The 19542-nt window shown below is 29.7% G+C and overlaps 4 protein-coding genes across 7 annotated transcripts in view; 1 reads left to right on the forward strand and 3 right to left on the reverse strand.

Annotated features, from left to right (window-relative positions):
* LOC119674965 (flotillin-1-like) overlaps positions 1–1882 on the reverse strand; it is a 6819-nt gene extending 4937 nt beyond the window's left edge. Inside the window, exons 1-4 of the mRNA XM_038086121.1 lie at positions 1820–1882; positions 1525–1600; positions 1108–1462; positions 61–72 (exon numbers count right to left, since the gene is read on the reverse strand). Of these exons, the coding sequence (XP_037942049.1) occupies positions 61–72; positions 1108–1462; positions 1525–1600; positions 1820–1871 (495 nt within the window). The 5' untranslated portion in view covers positions 1872–1882. The remainder of the gene's footprint in view (positions 1–60; positions 73–1107; positions 1463–1524; positions 1601–1819) is intronic.
* Positions 1883–3065: 1183 nt separating this feature from the next.
* On the reverse strand, positions 3066–4538 carry LOC119679956 (cyclin-dependent kinase 5 homolog). The gene is made up of 4 exons (XM_038092556.1): positions 4256–4538; positions 3921–4188; positions 3575–3859; positions 3066–3520 (listed from the first exon to the last, which is right to left on the reverse strand). Exons 1-4 carry the CDS (start codon positions 4421–4423, stop codon positions 3363–3365), a joined length of 879 nt encoding a protein of 292 aa, XP_037948484.1. The 5' UTR covers positions 4424–4538; the 3' UTR covers positions 3066–3362.
* Positions 4539–6072: 1534 nt separating this feature from the next.
* On the forward strand, positions 6073–15644 carry LOC119684399 (dnaJ homolog subfamily C member 13). 2 transcript variants are annotated; one of them, XM_038098434.1, is made up of 28 exons: positions 6073–6270; positions 6555–6695; positions 6758–6902; positions 7079–7280; positions 7338–7589; positions 7652–7904; positions 7969–8147; positions 8216–8423; positions 8483–8893; positions 8950–9099; positions 9155–9346; positions 9412–9531; positions 9585–9673; positions 9729–9897; positions 9958–10725; positions 10809–11038; positions 11098–11558; positions 11618–11994; positions 12051–12665; positions 12736–12911; positions 12974–13484; positions 13820–14143; positions 14206–14375; positions 14437–14644; positions 14709–14876; positions 14932–15054; positions 15117–15375; positions 15459–15644. In XM_038098434.1, the coding sequence occupies exons 1-28, from the start codon at positions 6073–6075 to the stop codon at positions 15572–15574; spliced, it is 7215 nt and encodes a 2404-aa protein (XP_037954362.1). In that variant the 3' UTR covers positions 15575–15644. The 2 variants fall into 2 exon arrangements, with proteins under 2 accessions (XP_037954362.1, XP_037954363.1); XM_038098435.1 differs by having other exon boundaries at positions 7082–7280; positions 15459–15574.
* On the reverse strand, positions 7209–17886 carry LOC119684400. 3 transcript variants are annotated; one of them, XM_038098438.1, is made up of 5 exons: positions 17763–17886; positions 17657–17688; positions 17477–17543; positions 16042–16229; positions 7209–7291 (listed from the first exon to the last, which is right to left on the reverse strand). In XM_038098438.1, exons 1-5 carry the CDS (start codon positions 17798–17800, stop codon positions 7260–7262), a joined length of 357 nt encoding a protein of 118 aa, XP_037954366.1. In that variant the 5' UTR covers positions 17801–17886; the 3' UTR covers positions 7209–7259. The 3 variants fall into 3 exon arrangements, with proteins under 3 accessions (XP_037954366.1, XP_037954364.1, XP_037954365.1); XM_038098436.1 differs by having other exon boundaries at positions 17477–17688; XM_038098437.1 differs by lacking the exon at positions 7209–7291 and adding an exon at positions 15761–15985 and having other exon boundaries at positions 17477–17688.
* Positions 17887–19542: the final 1656 nt, after the last annotated feature.

The raw sequence follows: 19542 nt of genomic DNA on the forward strand, positions 1-19542 counted from the left end.
TAAGAAATACGTTTTAATTTTGATATTTTTTAAACGTTGTTAAATCTAGTATAAACATACCTTCGAATCACCCTGTTGATGAGAACAATGCACAATAATTAAGAAGAATATTATTCCGAAAAAGAGAAGAAAATTATTTCAAAATATTATTTAATAAAAAAATAATAAATAGAATTTCATTATCCATTCGAAGTTAAAAAAACCATTATCTGAGAGTATATTCGTTGATTTACTAAACTGATAAAAAAGATTTAAGAATATAATAATGAAATATACTTAAGTCATAAAAATAAAAATTTGTAATAAAAAGAAATAAAAAATTTATATAAATATTTTAAATTATAATAATTTTTAAATAGTATTCATACTATTACTATTGCTTTTTAATTAAAAATTAAAGAATTCTAAGTTACTAAACTATGTTATTACTAAGGTTATTAGCATAAAATTAAATTAATATAATAATTAATACAATGAGTATAAAGAATTTTTTTTTGTTTTAAATTTTTAAGAAATTCGTGTATATACTAACATAAAAATATTTTTCATATTTAAACAATAATTTTCTACAAAATGAATAATTTAAATGTTAATTTACTTAACAATTTCATTGTATAATAATAATAAACTACTAAATATTTTAATAAATATTTTAATCATTTTAAATTAAATTAAATTCATATTTCGTAACTAAAAAATTATTAGTAAATAAAATTATGTGTGTCATAAAAGCAAAATATGTAATAAGTGTGATTTCATTTTACAATCCTGTTTTAATAATTAGTTCATAAATAAATATTATTAATGTTATAGTAAAAATCAATAATTCAGAAATCATCTTAATAAAAATTGTTCAGCATTACAGAAGAAATTAAAAGCTATTATTTCGTAAGTTACAAAATAAAAATCTTAACTGTAATTGTGGTTAGTATTATGCACATAAATACAGAGAAGTGATAAACAAAAAGCAATCAATAAAATATTTTTAAAATATATATAAAAACAAAATATATTGCATCTGCCCCATGCCTTTTAGTTAGTTGTTTACATTTATTAATTAATCTATAATAAAAATAATTAAACAAGTAATGTTTCGCGGTTACTTACTTCTTCATCTCGAATATCTTTCAGAGTGTATGACACTACAGTGATGCCCATATTTGCCAAGTCAGATGACGCAACTTCAAATACTTGTTTACTGAACTTCTTGCGATCCTTATAGATTTCTTCGACAGTCATTGAACCCATGATAGCACGTTGGTGACCTTCCAATGTCACGAGCGCAATATGCTGAATTTCAGATTCATTTTTTCCCAAAAATTGTTCACACGCTGTAAGCAGCATATCCTCATTTTGACCCTGAACCTTCACTTGAGCAATACCCGTTACGGATATTGGCACACCCTGGCTTGTATAAACGCAAGGACTTTCGACTTGTAGGGTCATAGTGTTCAGAGATATTCTTTAAAATAAATTAGTTACTTATATTCTTAACAATTACATTTTTATAAATTAAAGAAATACCTCTGCACACGTTGAATTGTTGGCCATACAAAAGCGCGACCGCCAGGCACTAATAATGGTTTCATATAACAGCATCCTAAAGATTATAATGAAAGAAAATATTTTAATGAAAAATAAATAATTCTCAAAAAAAAAAAAAAAACTAATTAAGACATATGATATTGAATTTAATCATTTTTGCGGACACATTGAATGAGATGCGTACAAAAATCAATAACAAACATGACGTCATATGGGTGTACTATTAAATTTGTATAAATATGGTATAAAATCGTTTTACTCGATAATCTCTTACCTGAAACTACTAGAGCCTCATTTGGACCACAAGTTACGAATCCCCAAGTCATATTTTATTAAATTTTATAAAACCTTAGAGCTCACAAGTAAACCAATTTATTTATTCTGTATATGGCAATTGGGTCGATAATTAAATAAATAAATATTATTATTAGCGTTCGACTAAAACTTGTATCCAAAAATAATCTTATCAATTTATTTATTTAGTATGCAAAATACGAAAAAATTATATTTGTTTAACTACTTGGATGCTGCAAATTAAAACCGCTGACGGCACTAACAAGCTTGCAGAAAAGTTCTACTGATAAGTTCTAACTTTCACTGCGCAGAAACTTTTATTACACGTTTTGTTGTTTTGTTCAGTATTTGTTTTCCTTCTGGTGTTCAGTGTTGCCATCTGCAGAATTTCTTATCACTTTAATTTTGCTCCGGAACACTAAATTAGAAACAAAATTAAACTAAAAATATTTTTAAATATTTATTGTTTCATGCCCAAACGATTTTAAATTAAGTATTTTTGCAAACTAATTTTTGCAGGCCGAAAAATCTACGCTTTCTTGTAATGGCAAAGAAGCAATTTTTAAAATTTAGAGGGTTTTTCAAAAAGCAAAGAAAGAAAAGACAAACAAAAATTTTCGTTAATTTATTAAAATTTGGATAACCATACAAAGTACTCATCATCAGTGATCTTTGGAAATGATCAAATTTAATTAGTTTATAGTCCGTATATAATTTGTTTATTCTGCAAATGCTAGACTAAGAACTCGTGCCTGTCAAATTAGAAGTTAAAAATAGAAATTAAGAAAAAGAAACCACGATTTTTTTTACAATAATTTTTATTTCATCGATATTTCGACTTTAGGCTAAAGTCTATAAAAATATTCTTTAAATACTTTTATTTTTACATAACTAGTTTCTAAATTATTTTAAGTATAGTTCTCTATTAATTTATATGATAAAGGGGTATATTATTAGAAAATATTATCTTCCATATCACGACTAAATAAAACAATTGAATAAACATTATAATAGTACAAGATATTTATTTGAATTGTTATATTCTAATAAAAATATACATTTTATATATTTAATTGGCATAAAAATTTAAGAATATTAAGTAATAGAGAGTAGAAGTTTTAGCTAATTTGAAAAATACTAAATCGGACCTGCTATAAAATTTAAAAAACACAAAATCATTTAAATATATTAATATTAATAAAATAATTCATATCGAAAGAATGTTATTCTGATGATACAAACATATCTATCACATTAGAATAATTTTTATTACTAGAAAAAAAGGAACAATATAAAGTTAAAATAATAAGTTCAATATGCTTCTAATTCATAAAGTAATAACACTGATATACTGCATACAGTTCTTTCAATTCCAGCAATTCAACATATAAATAAATCATTCAAAAACTAAAATTAAATCAAAAATTACTAATACAAAGTTCGAAAATAATTGTTGTTCTTACTATAATTTATACATTAAAATCTACACTTTAAATTAAGTTTTAATTTAATAAATCTAAAATTTAATGATTTGAACTTTCAGTAAAATACGGATGTTGCATTGCTTGTTCTGCACTTATTCGTTGATTTGGTCGACATATTAACAATTTTTGTAAAAGATCGCGTCCTTTTGAATTTAGACGTGGTACTATTTGACTCCAAGAGGTAATGGCTGGAAATGCTATACAATAAAATATATTAATAAGTTGTAAAAGCAAAATCAAATTATGCTTACATGGAAGCGCTACATAATCTGACAGATGTGTGACACCTGGCCATGTTTCCTCTGTCGGAGTGCCTAATACTCTAAAAATTTTCATTAATTGATCCAGTACATCTGATCCTGGAAATAGTGGACGTCCAGCATCTGCAAGTTCGGCAAAAATGCAACCAGCTGACCACATATCTATGCTAGTTGTATATAGCTTGGCACCAAACAATACATCCGGTGGCCGATACCACAGAGTAACAACTTCAGCGGAATAACATTTAACTGGAATGCCAAATGCTCTCGCCAAACCTTAAATATAAATAAATTCTTAAACAAATTCTGGTATACTTAATACGAATTAAAAACGTACCAAAATCCGCTAATTTTAACTCTCCATTTTTGTTGATTAACAAATTTTGTGGTTTAAGATCTCTATGTAGTACATTATGACTGTGACAAAATGCTAATCCACGTAACAGTTGTAGCATGAAACTTCTACAGATGGCCATATCAATTTCACCATTCAAACTATCGAAATATTTTTTTAAATCTTGATCGCAATGTTCAAAAACTAATGTAAGTTTCTTATCAGAATGTAGTACGTCATACAATCGAACTATATTCTTATGCTTCAATTCCTAGGCAATAAATTTAATAATTAATATCATTTTTAATAAAATTAAAATTTTTATATAAGAAATTTACTTTTAACAGACAAATTTCCCGCAATGCAGAACTTGGCACTCCCTCATCATCTTCATCTAGTCGCACTCTCTTCAAAGCGACAATTTCTAAACTTTCCCGATTTCTTCCTTTGAATACAGTACCATAGGTTCCTTCACCAATTTTCTCCAACTTCTCATATTTTTGCATAATTTATTTAAAAGCAATTTTATACAAAAACAATTTACAATTTATGAAAACAATAGCAGTGCCAAAATACTTTGCAAAAGTGCAATCGGTATTACAAACAGAGTGATGCCATCTTTATCAATTGTCAAATTAAACTCAAATTAAGGTACAATTTAATGTGTTAATAATTAACAAGCGTGTTCCCGTTTGCAAATTTTTTTAATAAAATTAATAAATGGTTTTTTTTCTTATTTATAATGCATAAAACATTTTTAATATACATATACTCTTTACAATTTATATTTCTACAATCTACCATACAGTAATAACATTCTCGTTTCTTCTCTCACTTGTTAAAAATATTGTCTTATTGTAGGTTCCCATTTACTTTATTTGATTAAGGTCACTAATGAAATTGATTAACCACAAAAAGAGCTTCTGCGCATTCCAACTTAATTAAGAATAAATTAAGAAAGTTACACCAAAAATGTTGAATGCAGCATTGCAAAATATGTTTCCCAAGAGAGAAATTATCGAAATTTGACATATTTGACACACGAAACAATATGTATTTAAGCATATAACAAACACACCAAATAAAAAAATGTTTGCTTTTTTATAAACGTTTACATTTTCTGCGTTTCTTATAATCAAGGAATTAATTTCTGCTAACAATACAAAACTATATATTATCTATTCACAATTTAAATGTAAAATGTAAAAAGCACTCCTAGAACTTCCACAGAATTTTCTGAACTTTTTTAGTCTAATATCTGTCTTTGATTTCAATTGTTAATCTCTACGGTCCACTGGTTAAAATATTTCCATTTCGCATTTGTAAGAGATGGTTGAAGTGGATTTAACACGTTAACAATTGAAATTAGATTGAAATTTGTGGTGATATTGACTGAAATCCCATCACATGCGAAGATCATATTGCTATCATTCTGTTTTCTGCAAATTTTAATACATTCAAATATGATATGATGCAGACTCTTTACACATAATATTTATCTATAACAAATAAATTATCCCGTACTAACCTTTTAAAAAACTTAATAAATATTTGCAATATATAGCGCATATAATGTAATGTGGCAGCACTACTGTAATACTGCCTTATGATATTTCACTTGTCAAGCAAAAAGCAAAAATTTGCAAAAATTCGCTTAAATGCAAGAGTTAAGAAATATAAAGTAGATTCTGTTAATTCTTGATTCTGTAAAATTAAACAGTGCTTAAAATGTTTTAGAATATTAATAAAAGAAGTGTTAAAATCTATGTAGTAGTTTCTTTTTAACTCACTATTTTGTGTTGCCTATATATTTTGTGATATTTTTTACAACGTTTACTCCCCCTTTTATAGTCTACATTTATGTCTTGATCAATTCCATGTAAAGTGGTATTTAAACTCCATTGATAACTTCAATGAATACTTAAACAATGAAAATACATAAATACTTTGGTAATATTTGGGAGTCAATAATCTGGCATGAGTCATAGGGTCAAGACTTTTGAGCGGTTTCAAGTGACCTGATATAATTGAACATCAATTTATTATTAATAACAAAGAGATAATTAAATTCATTGTGAAATAATTGTGTATATTCAAAAATATAACGAGCTAGCATAGGAATTGCTCTGGCTAGCTCTAAAAAAACTCATCCATTATGGTTCCTCCGGTTCCCACAAAAGACAATGTCGACCTAGAATGTTTCCTCGTAACTAAACATTCATGGAAAGGCAAATATAAACGCATTTTATCTATTGGCACCGCAGGCATTTCCACGTACAATCCGGATAAATTTGATCTCACAAATCGTTGGACATATTCAGATATTATTGCTGCTGCCCCAAATAAATCAAATGTAAGCCATTTTTTAATTGAGTTATAAACTTTTTTTCTATTTTGTGATATTGAATTAACATTTACGTACAGCCTTGTGTTTTGAGGTGATAAAAAAACAAATCGTTTTCAGTAGATTGTTTACAAATGTTCTAAACATTGTGGTATTGTTATTGCTGCATATCTATAATTATTTATCAGCACGATTAGCACAAAAATGAAAATGCTATGAAGTAGTTTTGTTTATCATAATTTGCTTACTAATCTCTTCCTTCTGCCCTTCATTTTTGTTTATTTTTGCTTTAGATTCCTAATGAATTTGTGCTTACAATAAAAAAAGATAAAAAACTCGACTCAATAAAATTATCATCAGAATACCGCAACGATATTTTAAGCTCAATATTAAAGTATTACAAAGAATTTGCTGATAAACCAAAAAATGTCCAAGTAAGAAATGAAATACAATTAAATTAAATTACAATTTTTAAATAAATTTTTTTTTAAAATAGCGTTTTAATGGATATAAATACCATTGGTCAGGAATTACTTTACCGACAGTGCTGGAGGTGACACCTTGCTCTTTGGATCAGTTGGATCCTACAACCAATGAACTGCTCACTAGTTACATGTACAAGGATATCGAAGGAATAATAGGTACTATAAGTATTAATTTGCACGTTTTGTTTTGCTTCTTAACGTGTTTACGTCTTTCCTCTGCCTTTCCTCTTTACATTTGCTTGCATTCAATTGAATTTAACTGTTGTATGGTATAATCTTACAATATATTGCACTTACCTTTGTTTTCTCTTTGATGTGTTAAACATTTTAAGCAGGTATTTCAGATTATGAGGGCGGCATTGTAATGGCATATGGCGGATTTAGCCGCCTACACCTATTCAAAGCGGATAATCATCATGAAATTGTACAAAACATAGCTCAACGTTCATCACAATTTCTTAGTATTGAAACGAAAATTCTCAAAAGCCAAATAACTTTGGATCAATTTGAGCGTCAAAGATTTGGAAAGTTTAGGTATTTAAATCCTGAAAAGTATATAAAATGTTTATATTATGCATATTTAAATTTTAGTGATGATCAGTTTCAAACATCAATGACTGAATTTACGGTACAAAAGATTTCAAATCGTCATCCTGAACCAGTTAAACGTATACTCTGTCTCACCGAAACAACTTTACTCGAGAGAGATCCTCAAACATATAGTGTTTGCACGCTGAGACCTTTGTCAGATGTTTTTGCGTTAATAAGAGACAAGGATAATTTGCAAAAATTTTGTATTGAGTACAAAAATGGTATTGTACGCACATATTTAACAAACGATCGGTAAAACATAATCATTGAAAAAATTTTAATTAATAATATAATAAAAACAATTTTTATAACAGTGACTCCCTACTGGCTACGTTGTTGGATGCAGTTCGTTCAAGTGGCAATCAGGATGTTCATATACGTATCATAAATACACCACGAGGTAGACGTTATGTACCACTTAGTAGTTCTGTAGATGAAGAAACTGAAGCTAATTTATTGCGACTTGTAATAAATAATTTTCAAAACCCCACAAAGCGTTATGAAATTTTAGAACGGTTTAATGCAAACATTCCTCACAGCGGTCTGAACTATAGTGTTACTCAAGATGTAGGTGATAATATAATATTTGTTTAATTATATATCAATGTTAAACCTACATTAATAATTTCAGAGTTTATTTGCTGAAAACAAAGAAAAATTAATATTAAGTGCACTTCAAGCATTAGCACAAAAGGAACTAGACAATCCAACAGCTCAATTAAGTAATCTAGAGTTGGAAGCAATATTTCATGCATTGACACGTTTACTTGCAAGTAAAGTTGGTTATGCCGCCTTCACAAATTTACCTGGGTAAATAATTTTTATTATTGGAATAATGCCTTCCATAATGTATATATATATCTATTAATTATTCGCAGTTTTCGTGAAATTATTGGTACTAAAATTGTAGCGGCTTTACGTCGTAAAGATTTGGCTGTTACATATGCCGCTATTGATATGGTAAATTCATTGATGCACTCTGTTAATGCGGATCATGATTTAAAACAAGAACAGTTAAATAAATCATCAATTCTTTCATCAAAATCCTTTTTGGAGACACTACTTAATATGTGGACTGGACATGTGGTCAGTATTTACTATGAATATTATATTTTAATATACTTACCAAATGTAACAATCAATAGAGTCATGGAAGTGGTGCTTTGGTACTCTCAGCAATGTTAGATTTCATGACATTTGCCTTATGTGTTCCATATAGCGAAACTACAGATGGGAAACAATTCGATATACTTCTTGAGCTGGTAGCTGAACGTGGTCGTTATTTATATAAACTGTTTCAACATCCTTCATTAGCTATAGTTAAAGGCGCCGGATTAGTGTTACGAGCAATTATTGAAGAGGCCGAACTACAAATTGCGCAACAAATGCAATCGTTAGCTTTAGATGAGGCGGCATTATGTAGACATTTATTAGTCGCGTTATACACACCCTCAAGCGATCCTACCTTAGCGACGCATAGACAATTGTCACGACATTTGATTGGTCTTTGGATAACAGACAATGAAGAAGCGATGGAATTATTTAGACGAATATTTGTAAGAAATGTTTTATTAGCTTTATACAATTTTTTAATGGTTTTATATAATTACAGCCTGCTGGCCTGCTCATGTTTTTGGAAAGTGAAGACAGCGTACCTCAAAGTGATCTAGAAGAAGATAAACTTAATTTTCGTGATAATCTCAAATTTGCCATTCAACATTCCAATAAAACAAGAAAAAATGTCATAGAAAAACATTTACAAGTAATTTGATTTGTCGTTTATTACAAAAACTGTTAAACAACTTTCAATGTTGCAGGGTATTAAACATTGGGGCATGAATTTAATCGAACAACAGGATCCAGCTACACAATCTTTGAAAAACCGTCCCGTTGTGCTACGCAACCGACGCCAGAAAAAGAAAACGAGTGATGCTATTGTGAATTTACCTTATTTCTTTTATAATTTTGCCAAAGATCATAATTTACCAAATTTGATATGGAATCATAAGGTAATAAATAACTACTAAAAAAACGTGACACTCATTTGCTTTAATTTTTTTAATATTAATTTCAGACTCGTGAAGAACTGCGAATTTGTTTAGAAAACGAATTACGTCAGTTTATTAACGATAGAGACTTAGCAGGAACTTTAATTGTGGCTTGGAATTATCAAGAATTTGAAGTGAACTATCAGGTATTATTGAATATTTTAAATGTTAGGTTCATTTAAATAGAATTTCGTTTTAGTGCTTAGCCGATGAAATTCAAATAGGCGATTATTACATTCGATTGATTTTAGAAAAGGATGATTGGCCACAAAATCTTGTAAAAGATCCGTAAGATGATATTAATTTAATTTGAGAATAAATAATACTTTTTTAATTTAAACAGGATCGAACTGTTTAATGCCTTATATCGAAGAGTTTTATGTCGGCAACGTGTTAATGATGATCAATTGACTGTCACATCATTACAAGCCTTAGCTAAAGTCTACAAACGTTACCATAAGGAAATAGGCAAATTTAGTGATATGTCATATATATTGCAGCTTAGTGATCGAGTAAGTTGTTTTTACCACTTATTTTCGATGCAAATAATATATTTTTTTATATAATTTCAGTGTTTATCACCATCTCTAAGAGACGCACTTATTAATTTGATATCATGCTTAGTATTAGAAAAGGCAAATTGTCGTGCACTTGTTGATCACGTACAGTGTCTAGTAGATCTAATTACCCTTGCTCATTTACATAAAGGTCGTGCCTTGCCAAATACAAAAACAAATGTAATCGAAGCTGGTCCCAATATGCACTTGTACGAAGAAAAGGATTGGTATTACAATATAGAAAAAGATGGTCAGAAGCCTGAGCGGCAGGGACCAATCACATATTCTGAACTAAAAGAATTGTGGCAAAAAGGTATTATAACACCAAAAACTCGTTGCTGGGCGGTCGGTATGGATGGGTGGCGTTCTCTACAGCAAATTCCACAATTGAAGTGGTGCCTTATTGCTAAAGGCTCTCCTTTATATAATGAAACAGAATTATCGTCAAAAATTCTTGATATTCTCATAAAATGTACAAGTTTTTTTCCCAGTCGTACTCAAAATGGAGTTGCAGTGCTTATACCAGGACCTAAACTGTCGAGAAAATTATCTGAGTTTATTTGTTTGCCACACATAGTGCAAGTATGCTTGACACATGATCCAGGTTTGTTAGAACGAGTTGCTACTTTACTCTGCCAAATCATGGAGGACAATCCCGAAATGCCCAAAGTTTATTTAACCGGTGTATTTTACTTTATGTTAATGTATACTGGAAGCAATATATTACCTATTACTAAGTTCCTTAAATTAACGCATATGAAACAAGGTTTTCGAAGTGAAGAGGTAAATCGAAATTTTTACTAAAAATCAAAATTTCTTTTAAAAATCAAATTTTCTAATATGAATAATATAATTTTTTGTAATAGACATCTCAGTCAGGAATTATGCACCGGAGTATATTAGGGCAATTATTGCCAGAAGCAATGGTTTGTTTTTTGGAAAACTACAGCGCTGAAAAATTTGCTGAAATATTTTTAGGTGAATTTGATACACCTGAAGTAATTTGGAGCTCTGAAATGCGAAGGTTATTAATTGAAAAAATATCAACGCATATTGCCGATTTTACGCCTAGATTAAAGGGTCATACTATGGCTAGGTAGGAAACAATAAGATACAAACAAATAGACAAACAAATTATTTTAATAAAATCTTTAGATATCCATACTTAGCAATACCTGCGATAAGTTATCCTCAACTCGAAAATGAACTTTTTTGTCATATATATTACTTGCGACATTTATGTGATACACAGAAATTTCCAAATTGGCCTATTACTGATCCCGTACAATTATTGAAGCACACTCTTGAGGCTTGGCGTAAAGAGGTGGAAAAAAAACCACCTCAAATGACAGTTCAACAGGCATATCAGGACTTGGGAATCGATTTAGCTAAAAACCCAAAACCAGAGGAGTCCATGATACGCAAGAGCTATTATCGACTTGCACAGATGTACCATCCTGATAAGAATCCTAATGGTCGTGAAGTATTCGAAAAAGTGAATCAAGCTTATGAGTTTTTGTGTTCTCGTTCAATGTGGAGTTGTGGAGGGCCCGATCCGAAAAATATAAATCTGATACTACGAACGCAGAGTATATTATTTGAGCGTTACCCTGACGGTAAAATGCCCATTAAACAAAAATTTAGAGTTTTATATTTTAATTTTGTACATTTTTAGTTTTACGCCCCTACAAGTATGCGGGCTATCCACAGTTAATAAAAACAATAAGACTTGAAACTCGCGATGATGACCTTTTTGCCAAAGAGGTGCAACTACTTACTGCAGCTTCAGAACTTTGCTATCATACCGTCCATTGCTCAGCCTTAAATGCAGAAGAACTTCGGCGTGAAGAAGGAATTGAGGCTCTTTTGGAAGCTTATACAAGATGTGTTTCTATATTAGGAGCAGATTCAAAACCAGACTCATTGCATTATCAAGTGATATCAAACGTGACACGGTGTTTCGAAGTCGCCTGCAATTTTGAGAAATGTAAACAAAAAATAATTACGTTACCGCAACTGTTGTCAGACGTATGCAGAGTTGTCTATTTTAAGGTATATATTTTAATAATGTGAAGTAAACTAAATTAAGCCAAAATTTTCTTTTATAGCATACTCTTTCCGTAAGTTTGGTTACAAGTTTAGCAGCCAATAACTATGAATTACAATGCAATTTAGTATGTAACGGTGTTTTATGGTCATTATTATTATTTACATTTGAGTATGATTATACGTTGGATGAGAGTGGTGTCGAAGCCAATGATAAAACTAATCAACAACAACTAGCAAACAACTTGGCAAAAATGGCTGTTTTAGCTTGCATTGCACTGGCTGGTTATGGTCTAGAGTCTCAAAAAAATGATAAGTCTGCTACGAGTTCACCTACAATTTCAAGTAAACCTGCTCCAGCGATCAAAGCTAAGTCCAATGCTGGTGCTGCAAACTCAGCGTACACACAAAATGCACAAAACCCTTTACAAAATGCTAATAAGCAGTTAGCCATAACGTCGGGCATTGATGCTTCTGAGACGATAACAAAACAAGATTCAAGTTCAAGCGAAAAGTCAGACACTGTTTCATCATCTGACAGTGAAAAAACAAATGATTCGTACCAGCAAAAGTACACTGTGTGCTCTGAAGCAAAAAACACGTTCGTAAAACAAGTATTAGATCGCTTATTGACTGATTATATATCAAATAAAATGGCTAAAGAAAAATCTAGTGAGGTACTTTCTTATACTATACTCGTATATTATAACATATTGTAAATTAATTTTTTTTGTAAAATGTTTTTAGATATTAAAAATGCTGACTTCAAATACTCGAAATCCATATTTGATATGGGACAATGGCACAAGAGCGCAACTACTAGATTTCTTAGAACAACAACGCACAAGTTCAGTTAAGGAAACATACGAAGATATAACCCAAATGTATGAAGTTGTTAAAACATTTGAATTTGATGCTCACAAGTAAGCTAATATCTTATACATTTTGAGAAAATATAACAATAAGCATGTGCGGTTTTTTTCAGGGACGAGTTACAAATCGGTGGAGTTTTCATACGTATCTACAATGAAATGCCTACTTTTCCAATTGTGAATCCTAAACAGTTTATAATTGAACTGTTAGAATTTTTAAAACAAGCTTATCATTTCTTAACTAGTTCAAAAAATGGTAGATTCGTAGACAACTCTAAAGTAAGTGACAGTGCAATGAAAGATGGTATATTAACACCTACAATGGCACCAAATCATCCACAGTTACAACAACAGAACAAGGGTAGCACATTCGATGAAGTCTTAAATGCTTATAATCGTTCGAAAAACAGAAAAAAATTAAAAGCAGATGCAGTATTAGAACAGAAACTAGCGAAACAGACATATAAACATGACTATGCTAATGACACTCATCTTCTGGAACATATTATCATCGTACTTCGTGCATTAATTGCAGTAATAAAATCAAATGAAGAAGTTGAAATTCAATGTATAGGAAGTTTCGATGTTATTTATGGGTTCCTGGCTAATAATTTATTTTCAGAGGTATATATTTTTAAAATGATTTCATTTGAATATATTACAGCAAATCTCTCTTGAACGTACACCCAACGTTAGCTAATTTTTGTTCGACTAAAAAACAAAATCCGGGTTGTAGTAGTTATAGCCCGCGTAGATCTGCTTGTGTAGTTCCGTTTGAGAGTGCTCCGTGGCGTACAAATTGCCATTCTTGGTTAATGAGCGTAGTTCTTCCAAATATTAAAAAATTATATTTATATAAATTGTTCACTCAAGAGGAATGTTCGCTCAACAGGGCTGTCCGTTAAGAGACTTTTCACTGTATTATAAATAATTAATTATAAGTTAATTCCCTTTTATAGAATTCAACTGTTAAATCTATTGCACTTGAAGTAGTTGCATTAGTGTCACGAAATAAAGACTGCGTATCTGAAATTGCATCATGTGAATTATTAGGTAGTTTCTTGGTTGCTCTCAAAGATCAAGATTTACGTGCCAGTCAGGTAAAAGTGTTAGAAACACTTTCAGGATTAATGAATGTACAAGAAATGATAAAGGAAGCTCAACAGAAGGGTGCCATTATTTATTTACTGGATTTGTTCTGTAATTCGAGAAATCCACAAATAAGAGAAATGTGTGCCGAAATAATGGCTAAAATGACAGCCGATCGACTAAGTGGGCCGAAGGTATTGTTTTTACTATGCTTTTGAATTATTATAATTAACATAAGTTTTAAATCTCTTCATAGGTGCGTATTACGATATCCAAATTTCTTCCGCCACTTTTTCTTGATGCAATGGTGGAATCACCTCAAACTTCTGTGCAATTATTTGAATCTATACATGAACATCCAGAGCTTATTTGGAATGACAAAACACGACTTAATGTTTGCGATGCTGTTGCGGAAATGTGTGAAAGGTAGTTACTACATCTAAAATCTGTTGAATTGTTCTATTTATGTGTTTTTTTTTTTAATTAGTTTCTATAAAGTACAAAAGTTTAATGCTAAACATATTTGGAAGGATCCGGAGGTATTGAAAGATATTATTTCAAATGAGGTTGTAGTTGCTGGTGTTTATTTGCGTTTGTTTGTAAGTAATCCCGCTTGGACATTGCGTAAACCGAAACAATTTTTATCTGACCTATTGGACTTTGTGGTGGCACAAATAAGCAAGAGTTCTACGGAGGTTTGCAATATACTTTTTTTTATTAAATAAATAAAAATGAATCCAATTCCGTCGAATATTTCAGAAGGAAGTATTAGAGTTATCAACTAATGCACTTGTTGAATTACTTCGTTCACAACCAAACTTAGCTGACGATATCCCTGTTCTGGGTCATATACCAAAATTATTTAATTTATTAGCTGTACAGCCGAAAATTACGTTGTCTGTCTTGCACCAATTATCACTATCTGAAGTATGATGTAGATTTTTGAGTATTGTTCAAATTATTAATAATAATCTCATTGTAGTTTTGTGTAAATGCCGTTTCTCAAACTGAATGCATCTTGCCACTGAAACGTTGCATGGAAAATAATAAAGATTGCATAGAAAAATCATGTGAAACACTCAGCCGTTTATTTAAATATCAATTTGTAAGAAGAAACCTACTACAATATAATAAGCATATTAATTTAATTAAAATAAAAATTCTCAGGACTCGTTTATTAGTCAATCACTAGAAGTTAATCTCATACCGTATTTGCTGGGTTTATTAGATAGTCGACTAGATTACGTTGATAATCCATCAGCCGTTAAGGCTCAAATTGTGGCAGCACTGAAAGGAATGACACATAATCTAAACTATGGAGATCGCGTTACGCAAATACTTTTAAAACATCAAGTTTGGTATGAGTTTAAAGATCAACGACACGACCTGTTCATAACTGACACGAATATAAGAGGTTATCTTACAGGTAATATTAACATATAAATATATTCATGTATTATATATTCACTTTAATCTGATAATTGTGTTATTAAATAAATTAATTTAAAGGTATTAATCCTACTGCTGGCTATTTAATGCAAGGGCCAGCACAGAATGTAGAAGTACTGACTTCTCCTCCACCAATCGATCGAGATGATCCCTCTGCCCGACCACCCTCAGATTAGTTAATTAATATATTGTAAATATAAAGTGAAAATTATAAATGTCAAACATTTAAAATAAGTATTCGCGAGATTATTGAATGCAAAATTTCTTTATTACATATTCGATGTTATTCTTTTTTTTGTTTTTGTATTTATATAAATTAATTTTATCAAATTAAGGAATAGTTTTCCTTACATTTTATATTTGAAAAGAAAATAATGTATTTAACTTCTATATCATAATTATTTCTGTGTAACACTGTAATTATATTCATTGATTTAACTGATTGTAATATTTGAACAGATATACAAACATTTTTATATTTATACGTCTAAATAAATAAGATCTTTATTGAAATAAATGAAAATCCAATAAAATGCACAGTGTTGATTTGTAAGGAGGTACTTTAAATTTTGATCATTCAAATAATTCTGTTAAAAAAAATTAAAATCTTAAGCTTTAACAAAATAATTTAAGCAATACTTACCATTGAGTAAACAAAATGTTAGACGCAGATAATCCAATGAGGATGTTATAGCAGTTATCATAACTCGCCAGCGTGCGAAATACAAATTCACGAAGTACTGTTGATGTGGGTTTTTTACTTCAAAATTATATATATATTTAACAAGATCTAATAAATTCCAAGATCTAGGAAATTTTGTTTCAAATGTGCTGAAAAATATAAAAAACTATATTTGGTCCCATATTTTATATTAAATTAGGAAATATGAGACATATTCTGAAATTAGAAATATCTTAATATGTAATAATACACCAGATTGGTTTTAAACATAAAAAATTTTATTAAATATTAAGAATTAAAGTAAAAATATTTCTTACAATTAAAAATGATTCTTGTGCTATGATAAGAAATCTATTTTCAATGAAACAAGATGGAATAATAAGAAAATATTCAAATCGAAATTTTTTTTTAAATTATTAATAAAAAATCAATTATTTTCTAAGAGAAGCAGACAAAGATGGAGAACTACAGTTTAGAGACAAGTTATAAGTGACAAAACTCCTGGCAGTGTTGACATATCACTGATAGCTATCAACAATTAAGGTATCTGTTTCAATCAGATACCAAGAAAAAAGAGGAAAAAGAAACAAGTGGATAATTTTTTTCCAAATGCCAAAGGTAAGAGTTGCTACTATTAAAGGTTATGAACTAATAAGCCGTTATATTTTTTTATCAACCGCGCAGGTTAGTTTTAAAACTGAGGTTGTCATAATCCGATTTGTGATTATTTGTTACGTGGAGAAAAGATGAAACTCTGCTGCTACTAAAACTAAACAAACAATGAAACGGATTCTTGAGCTGACAATACATTAATAATATAAGCATTAGGTCACTTCTACATATATTATAAATTCATACTGCATATTATTGCATTATCAGTTAAGAAATAAGATCTACTAGTGCTAGAAAATTTTATTTTGGGATAATTTCAGTCATTTAAGAAAGTTTTCTTATGCAGAGTTATGCTGAATTAATGATTCGATTCAGCCTCTCAAGCGTCTTCCTAACTGTGTCTGGTATGAAGGTGTATAAGCGCTTAAGAGTGCTTATACATATAGGAAAATATGATCTATTTAAAACCATCTTGTTGCTTATCCCTTACGCTTATTTCTTTTTAATATTAAGATTATTAACTGTAGTTATAGTCCAGATAGTTACTGTGTTACTGGAAAAGGAATCTTACTATGCTTTCTTTGTGAACAGTAAAACTTCGAACATCTAAGACTAGTAGGCACGGGTCCTATATCCTATGGGCTCATGGATATAAGAATATTAATAATGTATGTAACTTGTTATTCAATTATGTTTCATTTATATTTTAGATTAAATTTTAAGTGATAGAAAATTACTTGGAATATAGTTATTAATAAAATATTCTTTTTGATTATGTTCTTACCTTTCCACAAAATATTGAAAAACTCCATAAGTTATTAGACACGCCACAACAAAATGTAAGATTGGCACTAGTATAAGAAATAGTATTATTATTCCAGAATAAACCTTAAATATGGATGCAAAAGGCAAAGGTTGCATTATAGTATTTATGAAAAACTTTCCAAGCGGTTGCAAATAATACCAATATTTTTGAAAAATTGTTTTCTCATCCCACTATAAACGGATGAAGATAGTATTAAGCACATAAATAATAATTTTTTTTTATTTTCTCATACTGATTTACTTACATTTTTTCGCTGATGTCCTTGTTTTTTCCAAATTTCATGAGACATTTTGTAGATAAAAAACAATTATCGAAAATATATATTAATAAACGGATTAATTTTATAATATGTACACTATAATATGTAATCAAAAATAAAATTCAGAACTTCTTCAAAATATAAATTAAAATATTTAAAATTTAAAAATAAATAATTAAGATTGCGATAAGTTCAGAAATATTTAACAAAGTTTACTTTGTGTTTAATATAATACAGTCAAACTTCCATAATTCGAACTTCCATAACTCGAACTTCTATAACTTGTTCCAAAAACAGTGCACCAAGGTTTTAGAGAGCAAATTACATACAATTCTGCTTCCATAACTCGAATTTCTCTATAACTCGAACAAAAATTTTGTTCCGTGTCGATAGGAATATGGGAAATCGCATTCTATAAGTCGAATTTTTCTTTAGAGTATAAATGTATTTCCCAAACTTCCCCTGTTAGGGAAGGAAGTTTCCAAACCAAATGTTGAATTTTTTCTTTCATATGTTGCTTCCTTGTGCAAAGCCAATCACTGACAGCGTAGTTTATAGTAAATAAAATAACTCCCAAGGATACTCTCAACAATTATATTGAGCTTGATATTGAGCTTGACAATGAGCTTGACATCAAGCTGTCCTAGAGCTGACGATATTATTAGGCACTGTAGCTCTAAATTACTGGATCCAATTCTAAGCGCAACGGAAAGTGATGATGATGGTTCGGTAGATGTAAGTGTTCACCAGCCTTCCAAGAATGAAGCAGAAGACTCATTCAAAATTCTTAAAAGTTTTACTGTATAGTAAAATATTAGAAATTATGTAATATCATGATAATGCATAAAGCATGAAGGTGTAATGCTTTATGCACCGTCGAATCAACCTTCGCCGGAATGGTGTGTCCTACTTTGTAGTATACGAACTAAAATCCATGCCATTAGCTTCTCGTAAAACCTGCGTCCAGGCTCACATTCCTGATCCGAATTGGAATATCATCAGATTGCTTTTCCAGATTGCGTCCAGATCTTTCTTCTCTCCCCTTAGCACATTTATAATGGCATAATGGTATATGTAATCATACATTCAAATTATAATAAATTCGTATGCGATATCTTATGAGAAGAAAGTAGTGAACTATGACCTGATCAAAATTCAACGAGAATATAAATATACTATAAACAATAACAAAATAATTTTTGCAACAACTCGAGAGTTCGAAAAGTACGACATGTCAAACATTATTGAAAATCTTTTGATCTCTTGATTTACATATTTTTACTAGAACTACGGCAAACAGGATTAGGGTATAAATGTCACTAAGATCCCGAAACACTCTGAAAAAATCTTTTTAAAAATCCTTGGTGGCACTGTATAAGAAATGAAGCTTTAAGCACTCCTTAATTAAATTCACAAAAACATCTACTACAAAATTTGGAATTTCCACGGAATAACAGGTGAATGCGTGGTATATAGCCAACCAGGGAGAAAGGAACCTATAGATATTTGTTAATGTATTATTTGTAATGTTAACTAAAATTTTTCTTTAATTTATAAAAGTTGATTTACGATTTAAAATATTTAAATAATTTAATATTTAATAATTATTAACAGATGGACTCCTATCTATTTTAATAATACGTTGTCGATAAATACAAAACAAAAGTTTTTATTCCAATTAAATGTTATGAAATGCTAATAAAAATATGACAAAGAAACAGAAGCAGCTGCCCTATGTGAATTATAATCAATACAAGATCACACT

Source organism: Teleopsis dalmanni, chromosome 2 (genome assembly GCF_002237135.1).
Source record: "Teleopsis dalmanni isolate 2A chromosome 2, ASM223713v2, whole genome shotgun sequence".
NCBI classification, from domain to species: domain Eukaryota; kingdom Metazoa; phylum Arthropoda; class Insecta; order Diptera; family Diopsidae; genus Teleopsis; species Teleopsis dalmanni.